Genomic DNA, 12,120 nt, shown 5'->3' with positions numbered 1-12,120 from the left:
GAATTAAGACACTGACATCAATGGCAATTCCTAATTTATTGAAGCAACCACTGTTCTGGTGTTTTGTTGGGATTGTGCAACTAGAATAGGATAGAGATATTCTCTGTTGTAACCGGGAGCTGGGTGGAGTGCCCAGGGCTGGGAGCTGGAGCCAGCCAGACATGTAGTGGTGGTGTGCTCCCAAGTGGGACAGTCTGCGCAGAAACTGGGCACAAAGCCTGTGCACCCTGAGTAAGCAGAACAGAGACTCAGCCAGAACACGCTGGGGGACCTGGAGTGCCGAGGAGAGTGGCAACAAGGAGTGCTGGGAGAGCTTGGGATTGCAGGGGCAATAAAGCATGGCAATGGATGTTGAGAGCATCAATGGGGAATGGGGTAGGAAGTCTGGAGGGGTAAGGATAAATGGGGAAAGAACATGGTGGAAGAATATTCCCCTAGGCAATGCACTTTTGGCCTTTTTTAAAATTTGATTTTATTTTACATGAAGCCACCTGAGTTGCTGCTAGGAGACATCTGGGGAGAGGGGAGGGGAGAGGATTCAGCAGGAAGGAACAGGGCGCACGAGAGTCAAAAGAGAAGAAAGAAAAAACATCAGAAAGAAGCATGGAGGATGTTCTGGCTGAAAAGAGAGTAACTGCTGTTCTGAAGAACCATGGGATACCCTAGGAATGGGTGGAGAGCTCTCCTACACAGAATATCTATACGTGGGGTGTGGTGTTATTTTGATAGCTTGGACTTTGTACTTCATCCAGTCATTCCTAGAGAAGTACTTACTTCCACAAATCCAGTGTGAACTGAGTGGCTTGAGTATGTATGGTGAGCAGTGGCATTAAAACATGAACTTCTCTTTTTCTAAAGTAACTTTCTAGTTACCAGGAGTGAGGGGAAAAGGTTTCCATCTGGCTACACAATGAACAGACTTATAGGTGTGAATTACTACCCTGTGGAGCTCAGTAAGGTGTTAATTCTGAGATCTTCCTCTCTAGATAAAACCCCAGCTCTCATTCTAGTGAAGGGGAAAGCAGGAAAAGGCAAGCCTGTGCTTCTACAGTGAGGGCAAAAAGCACCTCTTGTTCTCCTGAAGGTCAGATCTCCCATCAGGCCTGAAGGAGCCACTGGATAGAAAAAATATAGGGTTATTCTGGAAGGTCAAGGCCACAGATAGCTTTTGCAAATTTACAAAGTTACAATGGAAGTTGTGGGGGAAGGAACATTCAGACTACATTATAAAATTCCAGTGATTTTGTCTGGAGAGCTCTGTCTCTGTTGGCGTCAAGAAATATCCCAGTATTTAATTTTTAATTACTGCTCAGCTGTAACACAGGTTAGCACAACCCCTCATTCACCAGAACACCTTCTCTGTTTCGTTTTGGTCTTTATTATTACCTGAAAATTGCATAATTGACCTTTTAAATGCTAGAGCTTAAGAGGTGGGAGTACCCTGAGCAAAGTGCCTGAAGGTATTTTACCTGTGACACAGCACTTTTCACACCAGGAGGAGTCAGGTTTTCTTGACACTAATGCATACTGTCAGGATGACTGCTCTCAGGGTGACGAGTGCAAGCTGATACACTGTGCCATTACAGAGGAGTAGCCTTATCTCACACTTAAAGAAGAGATAAAGTATGAAAACTATCTCCATCCAAATAGAGAATTTAAGATTTATGAGTTCCTATGATAGCCTGCTAAAAGCCACAGCTGCTCAGTGTGCGCAATACCAAAGACACTTTCCATATTTCCTGCTGCTTCTATGCAATAGATGTATGTTTATTTTATTAAATTCATCACTCCTCACCACCATTTTCCCTTGTTTACTGGAATATGCTGTTAGCATTCTTGCTTAAAATGAGTAAAGTATCTCTTTTATGTCTCTCTGTGTAAAACTTTCATGAATATGAGATGTGTTTAGTAACACAGAAACAACTTCTGGCATATTTCAGTATATTAAAATTTGAATAGAGGAGAGGACTGTGAAAGAGAGTGTTTTTCCCTGATTGCAGCATGGAGGGCTGCACTAATTCGTGGTGTCTAAGGCATTCCTTCCCACAGAGCACTGCTGGCCTGTCTCCTGCAACACACTCTAGAGCTGGGGTGAAATACCCTCATGTGTACCTTGGGGATTAATTTCCTGTGGATTACCCTAACAAGGTAAATGCAGAGCAGCAGGAAAAAGCAGATGGTCTGAGATACTTATCCAGGCTCTTTGAAAAAATGAGAGAGGGGCTACTGACAAAAGTGGGGAAATACAACTTCTTGAAGCAATGGGGCATTTAATTCTGGACATCACTTTCGCAGAGGCAAGAGAGTGAAAGAAATTTCCAGGTTATTTCAAGAGACTTTTAAGCTATTTAAATAGTGAGAAATGTAGGAATACCATAAAAAAAGAATACTTTTTCTTAGCTCTTGAAGGAGATAGCTCATCTCATTTCTAATTTTTTTAATTTCCAAGAGTAGTTACAATGATCCAAATATCTAGCTATGATAGTACATTAAATGAAGATGTAAAGAACATTCTGAGTGTGACACACACTATAGGAGTTGTTAAATCCATAAAATTGCAGCAAACAATATTTGGTATTAAATTAAAATTAATTTTTTAATTATATTACTTTTGCCTGTAATGTAATATGCTCTCAGTGAAGTAATTTGCATTTCCATTCATGGTTCTTGCTTGGCTTGTTTGATGCTGTACATTACTCATTACATTATGTCCTTAGCATCAGTGTAGTGCAAATGAACAGTGGAACCGTGGAAAGTTTTGCAAGTCAGAAGTATTCAAAGGCTTCCAGCATTTGTCCCATGATTAACAAAAGCTTCACATAAATTGTGATTGCCATCTTTAGGTAAAGTAGATACTTAATTAACTTCATAGACCATACTAAAAATGAATTTAGTCTTCAATGGCCAGTTAATATCAACAACAAAGCTACCATCAGTCCTGTCATAGCTAATAAACCTTTGCCTGCCCAAAAATTCACAGACATCCCTTTGCTGCAGGCTAAAAACTTGTTTGAACTTTGGAGTGGAGATAGACATGATGTCCTCTAGCTCCTGACATGCACGCACTCTCACACTGGAGTCAGTCACTTAGAGTTAACAACTTATGGTATACAGCTGGTTGCATTCAACAACAGCAGTTTGTCTACAACAGTTTGTTAATTATATTCATATAATTCTGATCATAATCAGACCGTCAGCTGAATTGACTGTGGGGGTTTCAGATCCACACCAGTTTGAACCCATTCATCAAGCGGAGGTTACCGCCCTGCTGGGAAAGCTTGCAGGATGGATTGGGTGCACATTCCTCACTCATTTTGGGGCAAAGGCTGTTGGCTCAGTAAAGTAACCACCTTGATAAGTGGGAATTTCATGAGTGTCAGAGCTTAAATTGCAGTAAACTGATGTTTAGGATGCTAGTGGATTAAATTCCAAAACACAGTGCAGAGCATACATTTATCCAGCTAAAATCTGTCTGTGCCTGCTTAAAACCAGGTATGCATGCTGTATTTAACAGTGGGAGCCAGTTTAGCCTGCAGATACAACGTGATTCTCTCTGCACCAGGAAAGAGCGAGAAAAGGCATTATGATGTTGTCACATTTATAATAATCAGAGTAGGAGTAGTGTCTAACACTACTGGGCAAGACTGAGGCAACCAACACTGACCAGAGACTTTAGTATTTAAACTAGAGTCACCTCTGTGTAGTGATTTGAAGTAGGTGAAGATAAATCCTCTACTATAGCTCTCCTCATTCAGCCAGTATGTGCTGTGAGGTAAAATAAATATTTTTATTAAACATTGTAATTTAAACATAAACGAGAGGAGATAAAGCCTTGCCAAACAAGACTTCGACCCATAATTTGTAGAGAACTGTAAAATTAACACCTTGACAAACTATCTGCTCTTCTAACCTATTGCTTAATGAAGTTTCCAGGGAAAACTAATGTCAGCAGAACAGAAGATGAAAGCAGTTGCTATTTAAATGATAAACTAACAGGATACCCAGGGGCACCAGTTGAATCTTATAAAGAACCTGAAGTTACCAACATTAACCTCTTCCTAAAAATATTTTACAAGATCCTCATGTCGCATACCTGAAAACCATTATGGAGGCAGATAGAAGCTGAGCAGAAAGACTGAGTAAAAACACTAGAAACCAAAATGTGATGGACATGCTTTCCGGTTTTTTTCTGGTTAGTGCAGTAATTTGGACTTACTACCCAGAGACTGACAGTTTTTACTCTTACTTGCATCTCACAAGGCCATGAAGAATCGGACCCTGTGTATGTGACAGATCCTATAGAATGGCATCACTCCAGTGGAATTGCTGTCTTTTAAACTGGTGCTTTGTAATGTGTAATGAATTAAAGTAGAAAGGAAAAATTTATTGGAAAAATAAAACTTCACAAAATTTCTATGTACAGTTAATTGACTTTTGATTTTAAGATGTTACAAGCTTACATTGGCAAGCTATGGCTTTTCCTATAGTTTAAGCTTTTTCAAGTTCTTTCTCAATTACTTTCACAAATGTCATATTGTCCTGTGAAATCTCATTGAACTTAGGCAAAGAAATTTAGGAAGTAGCTTAGGTACATGTATCTAGACCTGCATATACAGATAACATCACTGAATACTTTTCATTTCCTAGACAGAAATACAAAAGGATGAAATTTATAAGACATTTTAAACAATATATTGTGAAAATATTAGCAAGAGATGTAGTGTAGTAGAGACAATAGTGTTCTCCTGTAGTCTAGGAGAACAGTATTAAAGTTCAGGGTAAAACTCTCAAACAAAACAGTGATAAGAAAACACTCCTGTTTTCTGAAGGTGTTATCCATCTCCCAGTCTTCTGATGCCTTAGCTGAGAACAAGTGTTTCACTGTGTGAAAAGATTTCGTAATAAAATTTGAATTTGTTTCAGTTTATTTATGTCTATATGCAACTATAGCAGGAGTTACATGCTATCACTGTTAGATTTATTTTACTTCGCTTATTACCTAGAGCATTTCATATAGAATTAGCCATCATGCATAATTTTTAAATAAACTTTCTTTTTTTACCAAATATGCTAAATTTAATAATTCAATTTATTGCTTATAGATTCGTTACTGGGCTGCTCATGATAAAGAAGCAGCTGCTCAGCGGGTGCAAGTGAGCAATCAAGAATATTCAACCAAACTGGAAAACCTGAAGCCTAACACTCGTTACCATGTAGATGTTTCTGCCTTCAATAGTGCAGGCTATGGACCTCCCAGTAGAACCATTGATATTATTACCAGGAAAGCACGTAAGTAAATGGACCATGAGGTTATGTGTAATGTCATGTACTTCATTATTGCATGTTGGCGGTCTTTCCTAGCATCTAGTCTGAGCCTCTTTTAATCAATTTCTAGACTCCTGTCACTCATCCTTGTGCCATGCATATTTTGAAGAGCCTGACTTTGTCTTAATAACATCCCTGTAAGAACATACAGGTGACTCTTAGGCCCCCTCCAAAGGAGTTCCTTCTCCAGAATGAACAAGCCCAGCGCTCTAAACATTCCTTCACAGTGCAAGTGTTCCATCTCGCCATCAGGTCCATGGCCCTCTGCTGAACTCACTTCAGACACCCAGTGTCTTTCTTGTACTGTGGGGCCCAGAGCTGGACATGATATTCCAAGTGATGAACAATTACTCAGACAGCTATATCCTGGCTATATTCTGTTTAATCAATAGAAAGAAGGATTATATTCTGATTAATAAAATGTGACCGATTGTCTTTTTCATTAGAGAGAGCCAGATCAGGCAGCCTTGAAAAGTGGGTGGTCTGAATCACACACTTGAATTTGCATGCCATAATAGCTTTCTGAATATAGCTCCTGAATTAATGATGATACCTAGCACTCACATATGCTGAGAAACGTTCAATTAAGAAACACAGCCTGTGTATTTAAAACACACTTATAAAAATACGTGCAACTAATTTGAGGATTTCTGTCAGTAAATAGCATGTTGCACAAGTTGGAGCTTCAGGGTTCATTTGTCTTGAATAAGAAGGCTCCATTTTTATAAGCTTATTGTGTGAAATATAATTAATGGTTTCTACAGCGGGGTATTCTGATTTCTACTCAGTTAAATGTTGTAGAAGTGCCTTTAAACGGTTAATTAAATATTTAATCTCAATGAATAAATATGATTCAAGCCACATTTCTGGGAGGTTCTCAACATAGTTGTAGTTGCCTGCCAGCAAACACACATGGTCAGCAACAGTGAAGAGTAATGTTGGCCACTTCCATTCTGGCAGCGCAGAAAGGCAAACCCACAGAGCAGCCACTGCACAAGCCATCCAAAATTGCCTGGCTGGAGCTGTAGCAGTTCATTCCAGGAAGGAGACTATCCCTTAATCATATAAAGATCAGCCGTAATTTCCCTTTTTACATCTTTACATGTCTTAATAGAAATGACACTGAATGTTTATGAGCTGTCATTTGTGAGCACATTATGCATATTTTGCTTTTCAGCTCCAAGCCAGCGTCCACGAATTATCAGTTCTGTAAGATCTGGTTCAAGGTATATCATCACTTGGGATCATGTGAAGGCAATGTCGAATGAGTCTGCTGTTGAAGGATACAAAGTAAGACCTATGGAATTTTTTTTTATCTTTGTTTATGCTACACCAGGTATATTTTATAGACAGTGTTGAATTGTGATACCTACTCAGACTTAAACGTAGTTGCGTGCTCGGAGTATTAAGTTATCATGCTCAGAGATCACAGATACCCAGTAGGCTTAGGACAAAGCCAGTGGGCTTAATCGATATGATGAGAAAACACTGAGGCACTGAAATACAGTTGGGCAGTGAGCCATTTTATGGGAAACTTCAGATCAGTGACTGCAGCAACTTGATTTCCCACATGATTATGTTTATCAGCTATCGGCTAAAAAAAATGTTTTATAAATTGTACACTTCAATAGTTATTCCTTATGCCAATATGCATTGTTCCAGCTTTTCCCCCCCATTTTCATGGGAGTTGCAATTCATGGAACACAAGTTCTTTAAAGTCTGGGAAGGTAGAGGAAGGGAAGGCATACGTAACCTTGTTAGATGCAATTACTGTATAACAAGAGCAAGTGTATATACTAACTATAGGGAGTATAGAAAGCTTCCAAAAAATAATTCTTGTTTAACTTTGCTGCTTGCTTGGCAGCAAGAAAATTAGTGTCATATTCTACTTGTCTACATTTTGCTTGAGGAGTTGAACTGTTTCCTGGGAATTGCTGAAAATGTTTCACAGAAGTGATTCCAGAAAGAGTGGAGGTCTTTTCTAAAGGCCCTACAAGACATATAGCATCAAATTTGCAGTATCTTAACAGCCCTGAGAATTAATAATAAAAGTAATAATTGTTTCATTTGTAAAAATGGTAATAAATCTTATGTCAAAAGACCCAGATGAGTTCTGAGAGTTCTGTTTTATGCTCTGACACTCTGCATGATAATACCATCATTTAATTACTTACTTTTAATGTAGGAGCTGAAATTATTTTTCAAAAGGTGGCATAATTTTATAACAGAAAATAATGAGGAAACAACCTGCCTAGATTAACTCTACATAAAAATAGAAAAATTAGTAACTTCATATATAAATGAAAACATATCACTTTTTAATTCATACACTGTATATATATATACTGGATTTCCATGAAAACAAAGTTTTCAATAACTGGACTTACCATGACTTTCCTAGGTACTGTATAGACCAGATGGACAACATGAAGGCAAGTTGTTTTCAACTGGAAAGCACACAATAGAGGTTCCAGTCCCCAGTGATGGTGAATATGTCGTTGAGGTCCGAGCACACAGTGAAGGAGGAGATGGAGAAGTAGCTCAAATTAAAATTTCAGGTGAGCAGATATCTTCCTTTCTTCTTTCCCACACTCCTTTGAAGTCTTGGACTGAATGTATTCTTCTTGCACACTGTCCGGAGGTGGACACACCATTCCAATCCAAAACTTGAGAGTTAGCTCTTCAGCTGTAGCTGCACTGAGTATGAGAGTTTGTCTTAAAAATCTCTCCAAACGCTTGTAATGCATGCAGGATACTTCAGCAACAGTCCAGCTTAATCCAGGGAGTGCCGTCAGTCTTCCAAGAATCAGAGTGTTTCTACTGCTGCGCTCACTTAAGCTACCGCTTTTAGTAGGGTCCTACAAGCGTAGCTGCATGGTGCAGGCCTCAGGCTCCAGACTTGCAGTAATCCTATGGTTCCTAGTACCTGTTGCCTCTGTATCATTTTCTTTTCAACTCCCACTATGAGGAGAGAAAGTAACTGAAAAAAGTAGGTGGTCCACAGCAGTCCACAGAACAAGTTCTAGAGGGGGTCCACTTTTCAGGAGACAAGGGAAGCTGTGGCACACACAGATAAATAAGCAATGAGAAAGGCAACATGCTCAGTTTTAGAGCGGTCTGGGTGATTGGTAGAGGGGAAGGGATCTTGCATGAATTGGGTTGATTCAACTTCTACTCCGTGTTCATTCTACCTGCAAGCTCAGACGAGGCCTGCACATCTCTTTCCCATTAGTTTTCTAATTTAAGTTGCACCTTGGCACACAGTGTATGAAGTAGAACTTATGAATAAACATTAAGGACTTGGATAGTGTCTCTGCAAGGTTATGATTTAAATGCTTAGATTGTATTCTTGTCTTTTGAATTAAAAAATGAACTTGATCAATATTAAGGATTAAACATTACCAGTATTCTTGTCACACAGTCAGTGCAACCAGTATTGTGTCTTAAAAAAAGCAATGCCTATGCTATATTATCTGTGAACTGTGTGAGAAGCTGTCCATTCCTGAAGGTGTGTACCAAAATCTGCTGGTTTTCATTCATATGTACAGTTTATATTACTTAGTGTGAACTCATGGGTATCACCATTTTTGTTTGTATGAAGTATCTATTCCACTTCAGATCAAATGGAATCTAGAGGTGGAGAATCCATCATTTGCCAGATACTTTCTTCTCATGATTAATCACCTTCACTGTTGGCTTTTTTTTTTTTTTGCCTAGTTTTTAATCTATATTTTTCTGGTCCTGGGATCTGGCATAATTTCCTTTTATATCCTTTGTCTAGATTTAAAAGTCTTTTTGTGCCTGGTATGTTCATCCCATTAAGAAACTTATAAATATCAGAATGACCAATCAAATGCTAAACAGACCGAGCATCTTGAATTATTCCATTTTCTTCAGGTCTTAAATAATTTCAACAGCTCTTCTTTTCACCTCTCCATCTTCTGAGAATTCCTTTAGGAATATGCACATTTCAAGTCTGCTGTCTGCAGAGATAGTCTCACCTCCATACGCTTGATACAGTACTATTCATGAAAGGCTTTCATTAGCCATTAATTTCCTTGCACTCAGCTGTAAAATGGTGTTCATCTTGTTTGTCCAACACCAGCTCTAAATCCTTCCTGGAATCCTTACTTTCCAGGATGCAGCATCCCATCTTCATCTGTGGTATGTCTCTTTTTCTCCTAGTGTATAATTTTGTATGTGTCTATGATGAAGAACAGCTGGTTTGAAGGGCTTGCATTCCCATACCAACTGGACTTCTGTATGAATGTGTTGTCAGCATCACTCCTTAATACTTTTCCATTTTGATTCATGTACACAGTTCCCAGTTTTGATAAAAATGATTGGACTGTGTTTAGTTTATTATTCTTCATTGTGGAATTACACTAGAAATTCAATGACTGTTCTTCAATAGCTGTGTTTTGAAGTCTTCCAGTGACTGAATTCTTAAGCCATTCAGCATATGCTCTTAGGTCACCTTTGTATCATACATCTGTTATCACCCATCACCAGCATGATGCAAAGACCATTTAGGTAGCAACCAACTGATTATTTCCCGGACTGGAAGCAGAACCATCATGTCCATACAATGTTGAGCCCAAGCTCAACCAGCTCTTGACAGTGAGGCCTGCCCCAAGCAGGCCCATACAGGGTTAGCGCCTCTGGGAGAGTTAGCACTCTACAGATGCTAGTAGGGCAGGGGTTCAAAATATTTGGGTGCTGACTAGAAATGACCAAATCTTAAGCAAACTGGAAAGCTTCAGTGAAGAGAGAAAACCTGTGTATTTTCCAGATTGGTGTTTTTCCTGTTGTTCATTGTGTATCAAATCCAGAGTAATATACATAATTCATCTGAGTTGTGTGTCTAAGCTCCCATTATGATCAGTTGTCATCTATGGTGCAATTCAGAAGCTTGAACAAAGCCTGGGACATTTAAAATGTCACAGATTACCAGGGGCATCCACACAATTCTGGCAGGCATGACATGTTCTGCAGGAGACCCACGGTGTTCTGGATCAGCATCTGGAGGCCAGACAGGAGACCAGAAGACACCTTTTGGCCTGTATTTCAGGCCACCCTTTCGAATTTCACTCTTTGGAAACCAAAACTGTGTGGCTGCTGTTGCTGTGCTAGGCTACTGTATTGTCAGCCTCTTGTAGATGTACACTGAGAAGGTCTTAACACTTGCTGAATTAGGTACAAGAACATCTAGATCAGGAATGATGAGGTCTTAACTTGGGAATTAAAAACATGGTACATTTTAACTAATAAAAGTAACATTTGAAAGTCAAATGCAAAAGAATCTAGCAATATGTGTTATTTCTAGCTGAACCCCTTGTCTAAGGGAGGAACTACCTTCTGTGTTTTCCGCATCCTCTTCCTTCTCATAAAAAACCCCAAGGACGTGCAGAAGAGGCAGGCAAACATCCTGCAGCAACTTTGCTCTCTTATAACCAGTCAGCTTCCTACAGAATATAGTGTTTTAGCTGAGAGCAACATAAAGGAAGTTTACCAAACACAAGTTCTTAGTGAACATCTTGCAATATAGGTGCTTAGCACAAAATAACTCACTGTATTGTATATATGCTGAGCTGTATTTCAACATGCAGTTATAGTAAGTTTTAATATACAGTCATGAACTGTTGTATTTTATTGGCCAGCACAGTTAGAGGTTTGGGGGTGTTTTTCAAGCCTGCCATAGTAAATTAATGTGCTACACAATTCTTGAGATATATCAAACAGTTGGAGTTTGGAACTACTTGTTTAACCAAAGGAGTCCGTTTCAGTATTTAATAACAGACTTATCTGTTTTCTTTGAAATGTACTAAAGGCTGAGAGTTTTGTTTTTTATTCTCTTGCATGCTTGCTCTGTCATAATGCTAATATTAATGTAATCAAAGCAATCTTGCAATCAGTAGGAACTAAAACCATATGGTGCTTGGTTCTTTCCTCACTTTGCTTGTGTAACTCCTCTGGCCTCAGTGGAATTAATTTGACCAGAGTAAGGAAAAACAGAATCAAGCTCTCAAATTTTAAAATTTCATCTGGGAGGAGGGAAAGGGGAGGGTAACTTCTGATTTCAAAAGCAGTGGGAAAAACCAAAGGTACCACATGCCTTCACCTTCAAATATGAAATCAGGTTAATGTCTCAGCTTTTAAATAGCAACACGGACAAAGAATTTCTGTATTGTATATGATTACAGCAAGAAAACAAAATTACAGCTTCTCTGTGTTCACTGCACATATACATATACACATATGAATTCCATTTGCCAGAGGCATGTTTTAGGATCCTGAAAAAGTGTTTACTTTGAAGCATAGCTTTTTCAAAGGAAAATGGAAAATTTTTGCCTGTAGTAACTCATAAAACCCATTTTAATTATTTTGTATTTTAATTTCTTTTTTAATTATTATTTAAAGGGGAAATTCATATTTATTGCACATATTAGTACCAAGTAAATCAGGTGATCACTCACAGGTGATCACTCACTTTTAATGTGGTACAATCATAATCTTTTGATCATAATTTGAAAATGTCCATCCATTGCACAGATGGCTGTAGCAGTAAGAAAAGAGGCAAACACAGGTAAAAAGCATAAGGAATGCTGATGAAAGTAGTCCTTTAACTGGCATGACAGTCCTCTCTTACTGATCTTGGAGCTTACTGTGCATCTGTGACAAGAATGTAACAAAAGCTTCTGCTGAACTAAAAATATATTTCCAAAAGAGCTCTCCTCCACAAGAACTGTAATTTTCACAATGCATTTTACTGTTGTCTCATGGCTTGAGAATTAA

The 12,120-nt window shown here is 38.7% G+C and overlaps 1 protein-coding gene across 1 annotated transcript in view; it reads left to right on the top strand.

The window, feature by feature from the left end:
- CNTN1 (contactin 1) overlaps window positions 1-12,120 on the top strand; it is a gene marked incomplete at its 5' end in the record, with an annotated part of 143,240 nt that overhangs the window by 116,790 nt on the left and 14,330 nt on the right. The window contains 3 exon segments of the mRNA XM_084266510.1: window positions 5,103-5,289; window positions 6,503-6,615; window positions 7,727-7,883. Coding sequence (XP_084122636.1) covers window positions 5,103-5,289; window positions 6,503-6,615; window positions 7,727-7,883 — 457 coding nt within the window.

Source organism: Gallinula chloropus (assembly GCF_964237585.1).
Source record: "Gallinula chloropus genome assembly, chromosome: 1".
NCBI classification, from domain to species: domain Eukaryota; kingdom Metazoa; phylum Chordata; class Aves; order Gruiformes; family Rallidae; genus Gallinula; species Gallinula chloropus.
The sequence above is the reverse complement of the archived record's forward strand: the minus strand, read 5'-3'. Positions and strand labels throughout refer to the sequence as shown.